The sequence below is a fragment of the Aulonocara stuartgranti genome, assembly GCF_965226115.1.
Source record: "Aulonocara stuartgranti genome assembly, chromosome: 6".
NCBI classification, from domain to species: domain Eukaryota; kingdom Metazoa; phylum Chordata; class Actinopteri; order Cichliformes; family Cichlidae; genus Aulonocara; species Aulonocara stuartgranti.
In genome coordinates, this window is record NC_138944.1 from 4417966 (window position 1) to 4438443 (window position 20478).

General features: G+C 42.4%; 2 protein-coding genes across 6 annotated transcripts in view; both read right to left on the reverse strand.

Moving 5' to 3' along the window:
- rptor (regulatory associated protein of MTOR, complex 1) overlaps positions 1–20478 on the reverse strand; it is a 204499-nt gene that overhangs the window by 93651 nt on the left and 90370 nt on the right. For all 5 annotated transcript variants that reach the window (XM_082537586.1, XM_082537589.1, XM_082537588.1 and 2 more), the window contains one exon: positions 11969–12028. In XM_082537586.1, the coding sequence (XP_082393712.1) occupies positions 11969–12028 (60 nt within the window). The remainder of the gene's footprint in view (positions 1–11968; positions 12029–20478) is intronic.
- Positions 5061–6990, reverse strand: LOC309709142 (uncharacterized protein). Its single transcript, XM_082537617.1, has 2 exons — positions 6513–6990; positions 5061–5627 (listed from the first exon to the last, which is right to left on the reverse strand). The coding sequence occupies exons 1-2, from the start codon at positions 6770–6772 to the stop codon at positions 5357–5359; spliced, it is 531 nt and encodes a 176-aa protein (XP_082393743.1). The 5' UTR covers positions 6773–6990; the 3' UTR covers positions 5061–5356.

Consider the following 20478-nt stretch of genomic DNA (forward strand, 5'->3'; position numbering starts at 1 on the left):
CACACTATACGGCCCGATGCTCTGATGCGACCTGAGTGCTCACACTGCGTCCATAAAAATGAAGGTTATAACAGAAATTCTGTCGCTCGCTCTCCCTCTCCGTCTTTCACTCACACAGACACACCACCACCATCAACTTTGCTAAATTGCTAATGAAAAACATTGGTCAGGCAGCTGTGATTGAGCAGCAGTGTCGATCCAACTATTTTCACGGTTGTTGTGGTCGTGATAATTTTGTGAGGCCACATCGAAAGGGCTCGGATGGTTCTACAGGTTGTGCCTCCATCGCTTGTGTCCAGATCACACGCTGCACTGCCGTGCTACGCCGTCTTTTTCGCTGACATTTGTGTTTGCGCGTGCGCAGTGTGGCAAACTGCGGTGACACCCTCACGACCAAGCGATTGATGATCGGGAGCTGGTCGTGAGGTGTCAATCGCTTCTCGTTACCTCACGTATACTACACGATGCACGACGCACGATGAAGGCCAAAATCGGGCCGATCGCCAAAACGATCGCACGACTCAAAATCGGCTCAAAATGGGCCAAAAATCGCACAGTGTGAGCCCAGCATTAGTCAGAGGTCCCTTTACTACAGTTCGGAGTCGCGGACCTTCAGTAATAGTAATAAATCACACAGCAATAGTACATTCACGTTGTTGTAAAAAGCATGATAATATTGTAGCGGGTCAGGGCTGTTGGGGTTCTGCTTGTACAGTTATGTTTTGTGTATGTTGCCATGGTGACGGGTGACGCCCTCTCGCTGCGACGGTGTGTCCTTCCGGGGTCAGAGGGCGCCCTATGTGTGTTGTGGTTGCCGCGCTGAGCAGTTAGCTAGTGGCAGTGTGTTCTTCTGCAAATGTAATAAACGGCTGTGCTCCCTGGCTAGCTCACGGGAAGCAAGACCAAACGATACCTCCGTCTCCTCCTTGTCTGAACTCGCCACAATATATTAAGTAATCCAAAGTATTCAGAATACGTTACTGTCATTGAGTAACGTAACGGAATAGGTTACAGAATACATTTTGGGGCATGTATTCTGTATTGGAATACATTTTAAAAGTAACCTTCCCAACACTGCTGATAAGCACACACTCATCCCCCCTCCCTTCCAAACGCCTTCAATGCTTGTTTCCTGAAGGGGCAGCACGGCGGGTCTGTGTGCCGCGCTGGAATGGTAGCGCTGTGCAGGGTGGCTGCTGTGTTCGCTTCGGATTACTCCTCAACCCCCACCCACCCCTGTGGCTTGTCATGTCTTCACAATGTTGTGCTGTGGACATTTATGTGCTTCTTGTGCAGAGGAGTTTTTTTTGTTTCCTGTTCTCATGCTGTCCTACCATGGAAGCATAGCATGAGTAGGGGTCTCTTTTTTCCTCTTGTACTTTCCCCAGTGTAGTGTACATTTCAATGTTTTTTTCTGATTCTACCAATCTCTGACCTGTATCCCCATGTAATGTTTGTGCTATATGTAAGGTCGGGGGGGGGGGGGGGGGGGGGGGGGTCCTATTTCACTGCAGGGCAACCTGCATGTGACGAATAAAGCTTTGATTGATTGATAATAGAAAAACATTTTTATTAATATTTGTAATAGAAACAAAGCATAAAATCAGAGTAAATAATAAGGAAAATAAATATAGTGTAAGAAGTAAAAAAAAAAATACAAAAAAAAAGATAGCACAAGTACCTTAGACAAGAAGAAAGTATTAAAGAGTCATTTAAAACTATTTTTCTCTGGTAATGACGCTGTGGAGCACAAATGGAAAACACCTGATATTCTTTAGTTTTTAAGCGGCTGTGGGGACAACTAAGAGCTGATGTGTTAGTAAACCGACAAAGAAGGGAAGCCATGTAACGTAATCCCAAAAAGTTTTAATTTAATTCTATACCCAACAGGTGAGCATCAACCTCCAGGGCTGAAAGATGAAGCCAATTCCTCTAATGATAGAGAAGTGAGTCATTCACCATAGACGCCCATGTTAAAACATTACAGTTCAGCTAATTTGCTCATTCACTGTTTGTGGCGGCCCAACAGCCAACCACTGTCAATTTTGCTAATTCAAGTCAGTGAACGGGTGCACTCGACCATGCTGTTGATGCCTTTTGGAGCATTTTTGGTGGCCTGTTAGAGACAACCCACAGAGTTTGTGCTCCAGGGTTTGAGAGTGAAATCCTGGCATATTAACAAGTACTTAGTAGGAGTTATCAGGTAAACGTGTGTGCGTTGAATCCGTACATTTTACAGATGCAGCTTGCTAAGGAGGCTTGCTAGTAGGGCTGGGCCATATCATACCGTTCGTGATGGCAAGCTACATTGTAGCCACAGTCACCCTGGGGCGCACTGACAGAGGCGAGGCTGCTGGACACTGGCGCCACTGGGCCCTCTGACCACCACCAGTAGGCAACGGGTGAAGTGTCTTGCCCAAGGACACAACGACCGAGACTGTCCAAGCCGGGGCTCGAACCGGCAACCTTCCGATTACAAGGCGAACTCCCAACTCTTGAGCCACGACAGTGCCCCTTATAATCCTGTGTGCCTTATGTATGAATTCTGGTTGTGTTTACTGACCTCGAAACGATTTTATGTACACGGCGCTCGAGAATTTGTCAAAAATGTTGTAGTACAACTTTGCTAAGCTACGAAGCCGCACCGCTTGATGGATTGTCGGAGCATTACGGCCATCGTAGTCAGAAGCCTCGCGGAGTGAGACGTACTGTGCCTCAACATAATATTACCGTATTGTGTGTGTGTGCATCCTTTTTTTAAGTTTTGTGGATATTATACATGGTTATGCTGAGGATATGTCAGCCAGTTTCCACTGGAAATGCCTCTTGGTTAAACTGTCAGGGAGGAATTTGCATTTGCACTGTTAAATTTTTAAACTTTAATCCGCATAAAAACAGCTGCTTGTTTAAGTGAAAATACATTGATGGGGTTTTTTTCACTAATAAAGTTGTGGAGTTGTAAAGTATTTTGTCTCGTTTCAATTTTATAGTTATATTTTATCAGTTATATCGTTATCGCACATTTTTAAATGTATATCGTGATAAATATTTTTGGCCATATCGCCCTGCTCTACTTGCTAGCTTTAGTTACACTTAACATGTAAAACAGACTCGTCTTAAATATGTTAAGTCCTGGCTCCAAAACCAATACAAAAGGTTTTAAATCTAACATTAAAGTTAGAAAATGAGGATTAGAACAAACAAATGACGGTAAGGGGGATAAAGCCATCTTTTATATACAGTCTATAACGTGGTCTTGTTGAAAGTCTGGCTTGTAACAAGATAAAAGGAGGAAATGGCCTTTTGGGCAAGCACAGAGTACAGAGAGCTTGATCATTTCAATATTACGAGGTGAAAGAATTTATTTAAGGCAAGTTTGAGATGAAAAAAAACTATCTGTACGACTCTTACAGTGTGTTCACACCGAACGCGATGGACGCGAATAGAGCGTCAGGTTTACATGTAAAGTCAATGGAAAGGCGCGATGACGCGCGATTGCGGGTCCCGCGAAAATTCGGAAGCAGATTTGCGTCGCGAAAACGCCAAAACGCGTGAAACGCGCGTCAGTGTAGCGCGTCTGGCGCGTTTGACTCGCGAATAAAACCACGCGCGTGAGTTTTTGTGTTGCATTTTGTGCATACGCGCGTTTCGCGTCTACCGCTCGAGTTGGAAAAATCTGAACTCCAGCGTCAAATCGCGCCGCGACAACCAATCAGGAGCCTGGTGACGTGGCTGTTACCTAGGTCAAAGGGGCAGATCCAGCCAAAGCCTTTCATACTTCAATGGAGGGGAAGGCTAATCAATGCGGTAGCAAACAACTCGGAGCTGTACAACACCAGCTGCTTTCAGTACCGAGACAGGAATAAAAAGGACCGAGCTTGGAGGAAGATATGTGAAGAGATCGGGCAACCTGGTAAGTTCATTCATTTCTCTTTTGAAAGTTTTCACTGACCCGGGGAAGCCGCACAAAAGCTAGCAAGCCACCGCTATTTTCCCACTGACGTACAAATACCGTTCTGCTTTTATGCATGTTATCATTTAGGAATATATTTTATTGTTTATTAATAAACAGCACACAGTGGTCCCGCTGTTCATCCGTCACTGCTTTGCTTTTTCGCTGATTTTTTATTGCACAGTACAGCATTGCATTCTGCAGCCTGATTGACAAATCTCCTGCGCTTGCCAAATTTATCACGTTTGGTTTTGATAACCATCGCGTCCAATAGAAAAAACAGCACAAAAACACCCATAACTATGAGCCTCATTCGGAAATAGACACCTGCACCGTGAGGGAAAAAGGCGCACGAAAGTGGCGGGCAGATGAAGACAAACCGCGGCATAATAATACTTTTACGTTTTGCAATCTACAAAGGTTTGCACTTTGAGAATCAATTGTGAGAACTGTGACCAGGGGCTAGTTATTCTGAGAACCCCTGCTGCAATAAATGAGGGACCACTGTCTACTCTACGATTATTATATCGAACCTGTTAACATTTAATACTGTATTGATAGAACCAACTGATTCTGCAGCAGAGCATCCCCAGTCCCTGAGCTCCTGCTGCTGCACCCACAGATATGTACAGCAAGCACTGATACCTTTTTAGTCGGTGGGATTCCCTTGTGATCACCTTTACTAAATATCTACAACCAATCTGATTATATCCTGTTATTGTTTTTGTTTTTTTTTCAATGTTGAAATTAAAATCTAGTAGCAGCCTTCTCATTTCTTTGTGTTTTGTGCTGTTTTACAGGCCCACAGAGGAGGACGGCTCCGAGGCAGATGAGGGACGGGTCCCAGGACGGTCCATCGGCGGTGGAGCTGGCCATCCTGGAGTCCCTGAAGAGGCCACACCAGTCTCCAATGGAGCATTTCCTCCTCAGCCTTGTTCCTGCTCTGGAGAGCAGCTGGTCCTTTTTATTCCTGTCTCTCTGTAAATTCTTATATTTTATATATTTATGTTTAATGTTTTTCTGTTTGAGACTTTTAATATTATTTTAAATAAATGTTTATAATGACTAATGTCTCAGTTCTACTACACAACAAATGTTGGCACACAACTTGACACATGTAGAATTTATTTCATATTATACTAATGACAAAATATACTGATACAGTGGGATGCAGAAGTTTGGGCAACCTTGTTAATAGACATTATTTTCCTGTATAAATCGTTGGTTGTTACAATAAAAAATGTCAGTTAAATATCATACAGGAGACACACACAGTGATATTTGAGAAGTGAAAAGAAGTTTACTGGATTTACAGAAAGTGTGCAATAATTGTTTAAACAAAATCAAGCAGGTGCATCAATTTGGGCACCACAAAAAAGAAATGAAATGAATATTTAGTGTATATCAATGTGTGTGTCTCCTATATGATATATGGGGTGCCTTTGTCTGGATGTGCTTCCCATCCAGAGCTGCACAGCACAGAGGAAAGTTCCAGCGCTCCTGGAATCCCTCTGTGATGGAGCGCCAGTCTCCAGGTGAAGGCACAGCCATGAAGTCGTCCACTAGACAGTCCCAGATGGACGTCGCTGCCTGGGGGGTGATCTGGCTCACCGTGGACTCACCGACTCTGAAACTGAACGCGATGGTCCTGAAGGAGTCCCCGGTGACAAGGAACCTGGACAAAATTGTTCAAAATCAGTATTATGTGTACTGCAGTTACAAAATACATTATTCAAATTCCAAAATACTTTTGTGATGTCAGATTTAAATCACAAAACATGAATCTTACGTAAAACCTTTTGTAATTATAAGGATAATTACAAAATGTATATTAGATAATATCTAAAACAGTTGTGTTTTGTTTTAACTTTAACATATCATAATTTGATTGGTAGCAACTTTCACAACTACAGTGAGCCAATCACTCATAATTCCTAAACATGTCAATCAGGTAGGAATTAAGTAAGACATTAATAGAAATAAAGAGTTGTGTGTTGACATGTAGCCCTTTCCTTGCTTAAATCATTAATATTTTTGAAAAATTAATCTGTGATAAGACAGCTTATCAAGATAGAACCATGTAACTAAAGATGAACCAAACTGTTCACAGTTTTATCTAACTCTGTTTTAATAAAGGCTGTGACCCCTGCTATAGAGTCTGACAGCTGCAGGGATTATATACAAATATTCAACTATCCCAGAATTAAACCAGGTCTAAATAAGGAGTGAGTATCACTACAAAGGTTAACTCAGTGGTCCTAATGCTACAGTTTGATATCAGCAAACACCGAGCGCATACATTGATGTGACACCACAGCCATGCTATCATTCAAACACTGATAACAGCATAAATCAAATTAAATCGGGGCTTGATGAGAGCTTCTGAGTATCACTAGAAATATTATAAAGAGTCGTCTCTGTACCACAGTTTGCTTTCAGTAAACACCGACAGCATTCACTGTTAGCATAGCACATCCATGTTAGCAGTGTATAACTGGATGGATTAGCATATTAGCACAGATATCAATAAAGGACTACCGTATTAAATAGTTTTACTAACCTCAGGCAGACGGACAGGCGCTCTGCAGGTGGGATTGAGCGTCTGTAGTTGGTGTCTAGGCGGGCGATGCTGGGACCGACGAGGGAAAGCAGGTCCTCAAACTGGCCGACGGTGATAGCGCTGGAATCGGCCGTCATCCAGGCGCAGCTCCTGGAGCAAGTGGTGAAACTCACCAAACTGCTCATGCCTCTGGAGGACCTGATGGACCCAGGTACGGCGAGGACGTCTTTTACGCTGCTGCTCTGCTCTCCACAGTACATAGAGAAGGGAGACTCTCTCTTCAAGCGCTAGCTCGATAGCTGCCATCTTGCAAAACCAGGTCTGGCACAACTCCCTCCCACATTCCTCCCACATTTCCGGTTCACGCGCGTCAAAATATCATATTTTGAGGCACGATGGATTTTTCTTGGACACGCGTTGAGACGCGAATGTACACGCGTCAAATTAGGGGCGTTTGGGGCGTTTTATTCGCGTCCATCGCGTTCGGTGTGAACACACCGTAAATCAAGGGTCACATTTGAACTCCATAATCTAACGGAAGCTTTAAGGCAGGGGTGGGGAACTCCAGGCCTTGAGGGCCGGTGTCCTGCAGGTTTTAGATATCATCCTGGGTCAACACACCTAAATCAAACAATTAGTTCATTACCAGGCATCTGGAGAACTTCAGGATAAGTTGAGGAGGTAATTTAGCCTTTAAATCAGCTGTGTTGGATCAAAGACACATCTAAAACCTGCAGGACACTGGCCCTTGACGCCTGGAGTTCCCACACCCCTGCTTTAAGACTTCTAGTATTTAGTATCAAGAGCGAAGCGATGAGATAAACACAAAAGTCACTACCTATAGTCGCCCTAAGTCAGCAGAACATACAGCCAAGCGTAATTTGCAAAGCAGTGGAAATGAATGTTTGAATTATCTGAATGAAGAGAAGTCACTAATGACGTCAAATACTGAGCTCAGAGATGATCCGTTATTTCACTTTGACGGACACCAGCTGACTCAACACTTAGCCCTCTGTCCTACAGGCAGGAGATGCAATCAGCCAAAACAGCTACTAAAGCATCAGGATTTCCAGCGTCTGTGTTAAATTCACACAAACACCTTCGCCAGTCACACTCAGGTCTGCTGAAACCTCAATGAAGACAAGTACGGCATTAATATGAATATGAAAACTCAACTCTGTGAGTATGCACCCTGCTTTAATGTGATCTTGACAACTCATGCTAGGGCTGGATTGGCTGACCCTGAGTTATGGTGCTACAGGCTCCGGCTCATGATGCAGTCCACTCTTGTTTCAGGCTTCAAGTGTTTATAGGCCATTGCTGCACGTCTTTGAATGTCGTCTGCTGTGTTGTTTGTGGTCTCTGTGTGTTCTCCTATTCTTTTATCCTGAACTAGGGGACATCTGCTCCAAGCTGAGGGTGAGCCCTCTCCATGAGCCTGGTTCTGATAGATTCTTTTCCTGTTAAAAGGGCGTTCTTCCTCGTCACTGTCGCTAAATGTTTGCTCATAGAAGACATCTGGATCATTGAGGTTCTCTATCTAATACTGCAGGGTGTTTACCTGACAGCAAGTCCCTTGAGATGACTTCTGTTGTGCATAAATAAAAGGGAGTGAACATGAACACAGCCTCAAGAATAAAGATGCTCAACAGGCTGGAAAAGGTTCGAAAACCCCCAGATTACACATGACAGAATTCATGACCCAAGTTACCCTCAATCAACAAAGATCAGTCCAGTAAAGTAGCCTGTAAGTGTCTGAAGACCTCTCATTGGCTAAGGTGCATACCTATAGGTTTACAATCAGCTACATAGCGGACAGCGATGGTGCATGGCAGAGGACCGAGGAGAAAGCACGGCTCTTCAGAAAAAACATTGCATATGAGGTTAAATCTAATATTTTCACTTCAGCTGTCTAACTGTATTCCCTTTAAACAAGAGCCTGTAAATGTGTGGAAATAAGATGTTGCTTTTGGTCATATTAATGTAGAAATCTTAAAAAAAACAAACAAAAAACTGGTCTTTCTGTGTATCATGTTTTATTCCTCATATAATAGCCTGCTGTTAATAATTCCATGGTTGTGCATCAACTCAAGGTCACGTATCTCATGAATTACACATTTTACAGCTCTTTTTTGTTTTTGTTTTAAATTAGGACAGTTTCAAGTTGAAAACATCTCCAATGCAATCTGTTGAGCCTATACTAAAAAGTCAGCATTTTGCTGCCGTGCACCCTTACCACTTTTACTGCTTTGTTTGTTGCTGTGTTCATCTCTGAGGCAGACAGGTAGCATGAAGGGTCAAGCAGAGAAGGCATGTGTGTGACGGGTTCACCCTACAGCCTGGATTTTTCTCTTTGAAGGTTTTTTGTTCTCTCTGCTTGCCGTGGCTATACATACTAAGAGACCATTACAGGAATCAAAGCTACAACATAGTCCATTCTTTAAGATTGTGCCTTTGTCTTTGACAGAAACTACTTTGAATTTCATTTTGATTTAGCAGAAAGACTCTCACACCATTGTTAACCTTTCACGTCTTTGATGTTGCTGTTCAGTGTTTTACTCGCGGCCTAACGGCAGAATGAGACGAGAGGGGAAATGCTTTCCCTACCGCCATCTCTGACGCAGACTAGTGTGACGTTTCTGGGTGCTAAAATTCTCCTTACAGCATTCAGGTCATATATTACTTTTTCTACTTTACTGCAGAATAATTCTGGTGAGACAAGTGATGAAAGACAAACAGGACGTGAGAGCTAGAGCATGAATGGATACTGTCAAACCCAGCGACTAATGTTGGTGTGGTTGAGAAGGTGGAAAGTGGGGAGAAAGGAAACAGAAATGGAAGAAGAGGTTATTTCATCAAAGGTGTTCTTCATCGCTCTAGTGGTTTTACCATCGTGCCATGGGAGTCGTGCCGCAGGAGCTGTGGCTGTTGTGTACTCGGGCATTACTCTTGTAACACTCATCCACGAGAGAGTAGTGGGGGGGAAAAATGGCGTGTACAAATGAAAAGATCAGACAGAAAGTACAAACAAGCAAAAAGATTTATAGTCAAGATAATAAGAACCATGTCAAATAAATTGTGGAGAGAAGACTTGTTAGAATTATGACTAATCCCCACTAATCTCGCAGAAACTTGGGAAGCAAGTCAATAGTGAACCTGTAAATTCCCCAACAAATAACACAGCTGCACCTCCTCTGGGCCCACAACAGGTGAAATACTTCTTCTACACGTAGTTTCTCAGATATTAAGTATGAACAGAGCAGAGATAAACAGTGAGTGATGAGTCACATAATTTATCATTTATGAAATGTAACAGCTGGAGGAAAGAAACTTTAAGCAGAGTGAGTACAACTGAAAAAAGGAACAAACAATCCTAATTATAATCCTGGGCAGCAGGTTAATGACAAGAAACATGAAAGATTTAGCTCTACATAGAAAACCTGTGTGGTTTTTGCATCAGGAGAAATGCATTTTTATCATCTCTCTTATTTTTCCATATGTGCTCAGTTTTATCAACAAACTTGTTCTTCAGATTTTTCAAATTAAAAGCTTACAAGTGAATATGTAAATATGTTGTGTTCACACCTCTGCTGCAGAAGCGACAGGATATTTCCAGAGGACGATAAAAACCTGCAAATGACACCTTTAACTTTGTGATGGGCAGCAAAACAAAGCGGAGCTGCAAACCAAGATCATGCGTCCAGCATATATTTCCACATTAGTGGAAAGTGTTGACTTTCCATGAACGCAACTTAAAGAGAGATTCGTCCCAGGACATTTGTGCCCATTTGTTTAGGGATTTCACAATCCAGGCAGATGTTTTTGCATGCAGTGATCCAAAAATCAACAGCAGGTAACCTGATGTAGGTAGTTATAGCTATGTGTGCGATCGAAGCTGGAGTGAGCCTGAGCTGCAAAGGAAGCTACATCAGAGTTCACCACAAAGGGAAGAAAAACTAATAATCAAAGATTAAAAAAGCAACCTGAGAAAGTCTTTCTATGTCATACCTTTGGTCTTCTCTGGAGCAGGCCGAAGCATCAACAATTAGCCCCTCCCCTTAAGGCCACCCTCACTATTCTGCAAACTTTCTTCTGATTAGCTGCCGCTTGCAAACAAACGATTTAACCATCACATGGTGCAGTCAGACCTGTGTGCCTGCGAGGACCATGGCAGTAAATCTACTCTCATCGACATCATACACCATGAGTGGAAAAAACTTCCTGAAATCGGAGCATTTAGAGCAGTCCGAGTCTTGAGCTTTAGGCTCATTGGATTTACTGGGTCAAGCTTGGGTCCTCTACCAGAGACCTGAGAGTTTGAGGGTTCTGAGCAGTATCTCCATTGTTCCCAAAACTGAGGTAGCATGGGGGCCTAGCCTGGGACATACCCTTGCTGGGATTCGAACCTCTGACCTACTGTTCCTACTATCCAGCTACTATTAAAGGTAAGATAATAAAGGAAAAGCAGACTAGATCACCTTTAAGGTGGATAAACCCTACAATCTGAGAAACCAAACTACTATGAAAGCCACTGACAGAGTTGAGGGATTAGAAATATCCTCTCCAAAGAACAAAATGATGTTTTGGACAGGAAAGGAAAACTGCGTCACTGTGGGACTGCTGCTGTGTACAAAGCACCAAAACACACACAAAAAGGAAAAAGAATATAAAGACACACAGGACAAGAATGAGCACACGAGCTCACAGTTTCTCCGTGTACACCCTCATCCAAAAACTAATTAAAGTCCAGTAGATAATAGAGATGTGGAAGTAATGTGTGGATGTGCACTCACAGGCTGTCAGTGACAGGCAGAAATCATAATCTGAGTAGGTGAAGACAAGTGATTACTCACCTTAAGCAAACAGAGTGTGACATGTCATTAAGAGACTGCTGACACAGTCTTCAACTTCAGCACCTCAAGGTGCTTTCCAATGAGATGTACTGTTTTCTGCTGAGATTTAACAGCCCGTTTTTAAGTTACTTACGGCTTCAAAAACCAAGTCTCACTCAACTTAGTTTATCGGTGTCACTTCACCCTACCCCCGCACCTAAGGTTTGAAAAAGGAGCCACGCTGATGGTTCTGTGAAACTACTAAAACTCTGGATATGACATCCATATTGAATGTTAATATCAATCTCAGTGTATGTGCCTACGAGCAAGAGATGTTCCACACTCCGCTGTTTGGCACCCGCAGGTTTATGCAAGAAATGCACAGCTTTAAATCTGCCAAACTGCTGCTGCTTCAACTGTGAGGAGGAAACAAAGGCTGGGAATTATACCTGCAGGATGGAAAACAACAGAGAGGGCTGACAATGACGGCGACGAGAGCAAAGAGACAGACGGGAAGACAGACAGGAGAGAGTGACACGAGGAAAACAGGATAATGATCTCTTTAGACTGAGCCCTCCTGTAAAGAGGGAGACAGTCAAAGGATGGCTGTGGAGTGCCACTTACTTCTCAATGAGGTCTAACGTCACCCCTGGCACCAACTTGGCACTCTTCTGCATACAAAACCTGGGGGGTAAAACACAGGGAAAGGTTAGTGATCAGGGCTGTAATGAAAACAAGAGGGGCTCACAGACGAGACAATGCAATAAAAGCGTTTGGCCTCTACAGCACAAATTTTATGACCAATGAGGGAAACAATCAGCGGATAAACACTCAAATGAAAAACGAGCCCTTCAAAGATTACAACCACTGAGCACTGATAAGTGTATTTTGGCTGAGTTACAGTCAAAGGGGAGGGGGGAAGGCGGCGAGATACACATCGTATTTCTGAAATGCCTGTCAGGGGGGCGGGGGTTGTTTACTATGCGCGGTTAGCTCCGAGAGGTCGAGCCAGCTGTAAGTCACAGCAGGAAGATGCTCGGCGATGACTGTGAGTCATCACACACCTGGAAGAGCGCAGGTGTGTGCACACAAGCACACGTCAGTCACACAAACATCAGCTGCAGGAATGTTAAAGCAGGAAGGAGATTCACATCACAGCCAGAAAATCATTGGGTTCCCTCACACACAAAGATTTCCAGGTGACGACTAGTTTATTAATTGTTCTAATCCATAACTCACGTTTTTAATAAAAAGAGATACTAATAAAGACAAGGACAAGTGGCGAAAAGAGCTAACAGTGGTAGGATAAAATATTTGGAAGAAAAAAAATTTGGCGCACTTTGTGATAAATAAATAACAAACAAAAAAATCAGCTGCTTCTCCACGGAGTCTCTTGTCCTACTGGTGGACAGTAGCGGCAGTCCTTACTCTGCTCTGACCAGTAAGGTCAAGGTCCTTACGGCCCTGTGAATGTCCTTCTGACAGATGATTAACCATAATGCAGGACGGCACCACGCTGGCGAAATATCACCAAAAGCACCTCAACTGGCAGCTACAGTACAGCAATGGAGGAGTGATGATTTGAGCTTCTTTTGCAGGCACAGATCATAAACGCCTCTGTATACCAGAGCATACCAAAGTAGTTCCTGTGTGTGGCTTTATCCAACACCCAAAGCTTAGGCAAAACTGAGTCATGCAACAGGACAATGATTCTAAGCACAGGAACAAATCTCCAACTGAATTATTAACAAAGAAGAAAAGTCAGTCATACAAAAATAATTTTCTGTATGACTATAAACGACCCTAATTAATCACTTCATGGTTAATCCAACTTTTTAAATAAACGAAGGCTTTTAGGAGAATGTGACACAAAATGATGCAATCCATGCTGAAAGCCAATAATGTGGAAAAAAAGAAAGTGATGCATCAGTTCATAGAGTTAAAAATGACGTGAAAATGTGAAATAGCTCCGTCTGTGAGAACCACACAAGCTGATAAATTCAGCTTGTTCAAGAAAAAGAAGAATTGATTTATTCCTACTTACAGGAAAAATGTTACCAGGTAAAAACAGATTACATGCTACTTGTTGCTTTTTACACAGCTCCCATTCAGCATGTCGATCCACCTGTGATTAGTTATTGATTCTGTTTTTCTCCACCAATGTTTGAAGCCAAGCCACATGCTTGAAAGTGAACTTGCCAAAATTGACAGAAGTCGTGCATACATTATGAAATTGTATCCCGACTATGATGGAAGTTTTGGCACTTGAATTCGAAGGTTTTTTCCTGCTGCTGGAGAATAATGAGATCCCACATGGCGGTACTGTGACTTCCTGCTTCTTTAAAGAACAGCAAAGATCCTAAGTGTCACTGACATCCATGAAAAAACAAGTGTAAGAATGTAACCAGGAAAGCTTGTTCTAGAAAGTCTTTTGGACTCATGATATGTACATAAAAGCTTTGCTGTTTATGGTGAGCACAGGTATATTTGTTTTCCTCCGTATAATACATTTTAAGATCGCCCTGCTCACACCTACTATTGAATTTCATTTGAGCCGCAGATTAAATATTTTGTTTGTTTTTGTCTGCACTGGTTGCAAAAGGGAATCTGTGAATCCCCGGACGTAAACAGAGATGATTAAGTAAAAATGAATTTCAGGCAAAAACAGACAGACCAAAGTAAACAGAGCACAGATATAGCAGGAGGTTGCATCAGGGAGTGTGCGTTTCCACTCTGCAGGGTGATGGATGGGAGACGGGGTAGAGGGGAGATTGTACGGGAAAGAGAAGAAGATGGGAGGGGAGGAAGAGAGAACTTGGTGGCATTTGATCATGTCAATATCTATAATAAGTCTGATCCACATTCTTGCTCTATTTGGTTGTGATTGCAAATGATCAAAAACAGACTGACATTCTGGGCACCCACTGCGATCAAAAGAAAGTAATTCTGCCAGTGCTTAACATTGCAGCACATGAAGCTCAGTTTCAAACGGTTTCCCTCTCCTGTGTTTACATTTGCTCAAACCAAACCTATGAATGCGGCACAGAACATGTTTACTGTTTAGTAACGAGACATTAAGGAATTAAAAGTCAACAATAATAATGGATAGAAGTTCAATATAACACTGTTAAAAGACACAAACCATCAGGAAAAACGAATATCAATCAGCAAGCAGGGGACTCAAAATGTGCGATGTCATTAACCAAGAAGGGTACTCGCAGAGCACATTCCTCACATACTGTTGGCAAAGGATTAATATCAAAGCTGAAGTGTTTCCATTAATTTAGATCTTCTTCTTTTTTGACAAATAAATAAAAGATTGGTCGCAAGCCCAACTCCACTTTCATGGACTGTAGCTAGCGATGGTAAACCTTTTTGTCTTCTGCAGCCTCAGTCAGTCAAACGGTTGCAGCAAGTGAACAAGTTTTCCACCTGCTGCAGGAACCACCAGTTTGTACCAGAATAAGGACTATAGCTGTTATCTGTGTTGGAATCATTGTGACCACAAGATGACACACTGACATCCTGGCCATTAGGTGACTAGCAGTGACTGGAGTCTTCTGGAAGAAAGACTTGCCATTTGGCAGCCATCAGAAAAACAGAACATGAACAATGTAACTGGTCCACCAGCTCGCAACTCATTACGATTCACAGGTTATTGCAGGGGTCGGCAACCTTTCTGATGATGAGTGCCATCTAAAATTTCCTCAGAAGTCAGTGTGCCATATGATTGCATTAGCAATAAATTTAATAACGCTCTATATTAACAGTTACACACTATATAGAACCACTTTATAGGATTATATTTGTTCGCAGATGTTGGCAGCTATCAGCGAATAGTTATCAGCGAATAGTTATCAGCTAGACACAGGTCTCCGAGTGTCCAGCATTCAGAGGCTACCTGAGGACTCATGTGAGAGAAAATCTGCTCACACAGACATGTCGAGCCAAATACTGTCAATAAGGCCTCTGCAATGTTCTGAAGACGGTTAAACTTGTCAGGTAGTGATGTCCAGCAGCTCCATGAACACGCACAGCTGTGGATTCCAGCTGCGTTCGTAGTTCTGCCAACTTTGACCCCCACAGAGTCTAGCTTTTCAGTTCAATCAACTGCATTTCGATGTCGCATTAACTCAGCCAGTTAATGCGAGACAAATCCAGCTGCTCAATAAAGCTTTCTGGTTTGATCAGAAAAGAAAACATTGGTCCATACACCTGAAAGTCCTGAAAACACATTGTGAATTCTGTCTCGAGTACGGATGTATCCGAGTACTCCTGCGGTGCTGATGCTGTGCGGAGCAGACAGCTCCTGAAACATTTGAAGTGTTGGGATGTGGAAATTTCAACATCGCTTGAAAAAACTGACAGCTAACAACATCCATCTCACCGATAGGCTAAGGTATTTTTTAGCCAATTACAAGTTGAATCTGGTAGTTGGGGTTGATAGCTAAGATACTGTCATGTGCAACGCTGGCCTGGCCATTTATTTTTTAATGCACCTTCACAAATTAATTCACTGCATTTCGTGCCATCAGTTAACCCTTCGCCTGCCAGCTGCGGCACACGTGCCCAGGGTTGCCGACCCCTGGGTTATTGTAATGTGTAAAGCACAGAAACCAGAGCCACTCTCTGTTGGGTTTGTATCTTCTCCCAGTGTCTGGGTGGGTTCTCTCCCACAGTCCAAAGGCAGGTATGCACGTTTGGTTAACTGGAAATTCTAAACTGGCAGTAGGCGTAAATGGTTGTCTGCTGCCCTTTGACAGCTGGGATTGACACTAGTCCCACCTTCTGTAATTTGGCATATCTCACTGACTACTTGACAGCCAGTTTTCAGTGAACAATAGATGGATCAACTGATGGTCCAAATGCTTCTCTCAGGTCTGGTGTCAGATTTCTAGTGGGGTTTTTTCCTTTCAGACACAGTTCATTTTTCATAGTTTCAATTAAAGACATGAGGACAAATTTATGTGTTTCTGTAACACCCTACAAGTAACAAACATTCAATTTAAAACTGATTCATGATTGTAGAAACAATACTGGTTCATCCCGAGAGTTAAGTGCCTTTTTGAAGCTTTAATGATTCATAGGTCAGGGTTACGTAGCTTAACACACCAAAACTTTCTTTTGAAAATAGTCGACCACAAGGACTGGACGGAAAATGAGTGAAATAGCAGCCAATGTCCAAAGAATAACATTGACCCTTCAGAAATTCTGGAGAACTTAAAACAAAATAAAAGTCAAATACAAAAGAATTTGGGTGACTCAAGACTTTCACACAGGACTGTATGTCAAACGTTTATCACCAAAGTCAGAAGAACAAATGATTTTGTCCTTTCGAAAGAATGAATGTCTGTGCAGAGGTTCAGGACCACCTATCCAATAATAGTTATTTAAAAATGTTTTTCAGTCATCACATCAAAATATTTATCTCTTCCATCCCCAAAGCCACAGTGTTCACTGGCTAAACAGCTCATCACAAAGAACAACATGAGTTAACATACAGAAGACCCAACTTTGTGAATAAGTCTCAGGGAAAAAAAATCTACTAAAATGTGTAGAAGAAGATTCTGTACCTTTATTCAAAACCAATTCATAGTTGAAAAAAGCTCCGAGATACAGATCAAACCTTTTTGTTTTGGACTGCACCTAAACTGCAGCCAGTGAAATACATGCTCCTGAAGAAGACAAGCAGGTAAGTTTACTGAAGTACAGAAGGCCAGCAGGGCAGAGATGAAGAGGAAATTGGGGGATTATTACTTACAGAGAGCAAGGCAGCCAAACTTTAATTGGGTTGGTGAATAAGTGAGCGTGTGGGCACGGAGCAGAGAGGGTAGGAGTGGGCATGTACATATTAGATTCTGAGGAGGAAAATGAAGCGCTGCTTGTGTGAAGAAACTACAACGCTGCTCCGAGGGTAGGCGGGTGGTGGAGGAGGAGTGGGACGAGGAGAATGACTCCTGCTGTCTTCCACAGCTCATTACTCCTTCAACCAACTTGCACGTTTCAAGTCAGCAACTTTATCATTCATGTGCTTGAAGGGTTACTGCATGATCTCAAACTTAGATTAGGTTTGAGCTCACGCAGTAACCCTGCTAGGACATGAATGAAATTATTATGCATGAATTTCCATGCCATACTGTGGTAGCCAGTGGCTTCACAGTGTAGTGGTTAACACATTCGCCTTAACACCAAAGATCCCCACCAGGAGCTATAGAAGTGGAAGCTGGTCCCCAAGCTGGTCCCCAGCTTCAGTAAGTGAGAGAGTTGCATCAGAAAGATCTTCCTGATATCCGAAATAAGGAAGCATTCAAAAGTAAAGCAAAGCACACCATATTATGGCAGCCAGCATTAGTATTATCATTAAAATGTATGCTGACACCCTAATGAGGAAAAAATAAGTAAAGCAGTGCTGACCTGGGAAAATGTAACCTGGGTTATTTTCTGCAGACACACACTAAACATTTCATATGAAAGTAAACAGTTGTCAATGCTAGCAGAGACAAACTAATGTTCTAAAAGAGGACGCCCTTTCACACATTCAATGAAACCATGTTTATTGCTTCTAATAAACACAACACACGAAGCGAGAAGCTCTCGCTGCAGTGGTCGGTTGCTTTGACACAAACACAAACAACAGCAACCCTCACATACATGAATTATTGCCCTACAGCGTTTACCAAAGGTCAGCAATTTCATTGTGGAGGTACAATTTACAGATGTTCCCTAAATGCCTCACATGCAGGTAGAGATTTCTAGATTTAGTAGCGAGTAACCAGAAGCATAAAACGATTATATGCTTGAACTGTGGCTCTTGAAAGTTTGTTTCTTGCTCCTTTTTATCTCCCACTCAACCCCTTTTCAGTCACCAAGGCTTTGTGTGAGTTGGATCATTAATACTTCATCCAAATATCTCTGGCCCGAGTCCTGAGGCACAATGTTTACTGACTAATTGGCATCTTGCACGAGCAGTTTGGGAAATCTCTGGGATGTTTGGGGCTTTATGACTGGGTCAAAACTGAAAGAAATAGTTGAACACAGCTGCTGTTTCTCTGTTAGAACCGCCTGATTGACCATTTTTGTTGTGTTTACTTCCACCTGTTTCTTGTTTGTTTGGTTTTTAATTTTTGATATCAGAGTTATGTTGTCATATATTATAGTACAATCAGGTAAAGATGCTTTGGGAAGATAATCTTCAAAAATATTACTTTCAGATTTAATTCAAAACAAACAAACAAACGGTTTCCTTTTCTCATTAGTTAATGTGAACGTTCAGATCTATAGTTGAGGGGTGAGTTAGTGTTTGGTCGCTGTGGTAGCTGAAATATTTAGGTTTGAGAGCTGCCAAAGCAGGAGGCCATTGTTAGCCTGAAACAACCAACAGACCTTTCAGAGCCATGCGGTAAAGTTTAGGAGTGACAAACACAGCAATGAGACACGTTTGTTAAAAGGAGGGCTGCACTGACGAGCTCAGAAACACCAAAAGGCCTCAAATACCACAGAAAATGATCGCAGATCTCTTTCATTGGTGAAGGTCACAAAACGCTAAGTCAATAACACATCAAGTGTACGGTTTCATCATCAAACTCTACAATCAGAAAAATACCTCAAGATTCAAAACACTGAAGAACAGAAAATATTAGTTTTGTAATTCTGGAGCAAATCAGTTGATGTGATTGTGACCTTAAAACATCCTGTACCATCAGTCAAACAATGGTGGCAGAGTGACAGCATGACTATGTACAGCCTGGCTGCCAATGGAAATGTGTGTCTGGGGTTTTATAAATGATGTGACTGCTGACAGAAGCGGCAGGATGGAGGCTGAAGTGTAAAGTGCAACACTCCCTCTCATTCAGTCAAATGCTGCAAAACTGATAGACGGCGCTTCACAGTACAGATGGGTAACGACTTTAAACACACAAAGAGCCTGATAAGGCACAGAAATGAAACGCTCTTCCGTGCAATGCACTTAAACGAGTCGGTCACCTGAGGTTAGCTGAGCTGAGCGTGCACGTATAAATATCAAATGAAATGCTTATGTTTATGCTACTGCCTAAAATACAGAGGCAAGCAGAGGAAAGGGTATTACAGTCATCTAAAAGCTCAACTACAAATTAAAATATTGCCGTTTAAAATGTTGAAACATCATTCTGGTTAGGTGATTAATAGTTCAACTGATAATTAAACTAATAAACACTGAAATGAGATGAGCAAACCCTCTGTGAAAGAAATAACTGACCCTAAATTGGCTTGCAGACAAAAATTTAAATTAAATAAAACAAACAAACAAAAAACTATGCTATGTCTGGCCTGGGGCAATGCAAAGTAACCTCCCTCAGCAACGCTTTGCAGTTTGGGGTTCCTGTTTTCTGCAGAGTTAGTGATTCCAAGTGCTGCTTGCTCTGACAAATACAACTTCGATGATCCATTATTTTATTTTATAGTTTTAGTTTCACTGAACGTGTGAAACTTATGACATCTAAAAGTGGGAAACCAGGGTGTGAATTATGCATGCCTTAATGTAATGCACTCACATTTGAATAACTTCTTTCTAGTGTTGACCACTCAAAGTGCTTTAGACCTCGAGGTTAACCATACATTTATGTAGCACTTTATTGTATTCACCAGAGAAAACCCGCGCGGGCACAAGGAGAGCATGTGAACTCGACACTGAGCGGGCCCTGCCGGGGCTCAAACCAGGAATCTTCTGCCTGTGTAGCAATAATGCTAATCACTGCACCACTGTGGCTCACAGCTTACATCGGCATACTACATGCAGTGCTTCATGTCCACTGTAATCCCGACTCCACAAGATTAGATCTGCTGAGAGGTTTTGTGAATGTTCAGCAATTTCAGTCCTAGAACAGCAAATCTACCTCGAGTTTCAATGGCGGTGTGTTCAGTGTTAAAAGGGCCACTAGTTTGTTTTAACTGGCTTGTTATAATACAGAGGTTTCCTGCATACAGCCACACTGACCTCAGCTTCAGAAAAAACTTCACGTTCTTCCCTCTAATATTACAAATCTCCATTTGGTAACACTTTATCATAAAGTCACACTATTGTGAATTTTAACAAGTTTCCCTTTTAGTGGAGCAGCGCAGACAGACTGTAGCGATGATGTCACATGGAGACAGAC

Excerpts from the sequence above, each read along its gene's own strand:
- LOC309709142 (XM_082537617.1), bottom strand. The coding sequence starts at position 6,772 with ATGTACTGTGGAGAGCAGAGCAGCAGCGTAAAAGACGTCCTCGCCGTA. Across the intron at positions 5,628-6,512 it reads CGCCTGTCCGTCTGCCTGAG|GTTCCTTGTCACCGGGGACT; the intron begins GTTAGTAAAACT and ends AATTTTGTCCAG.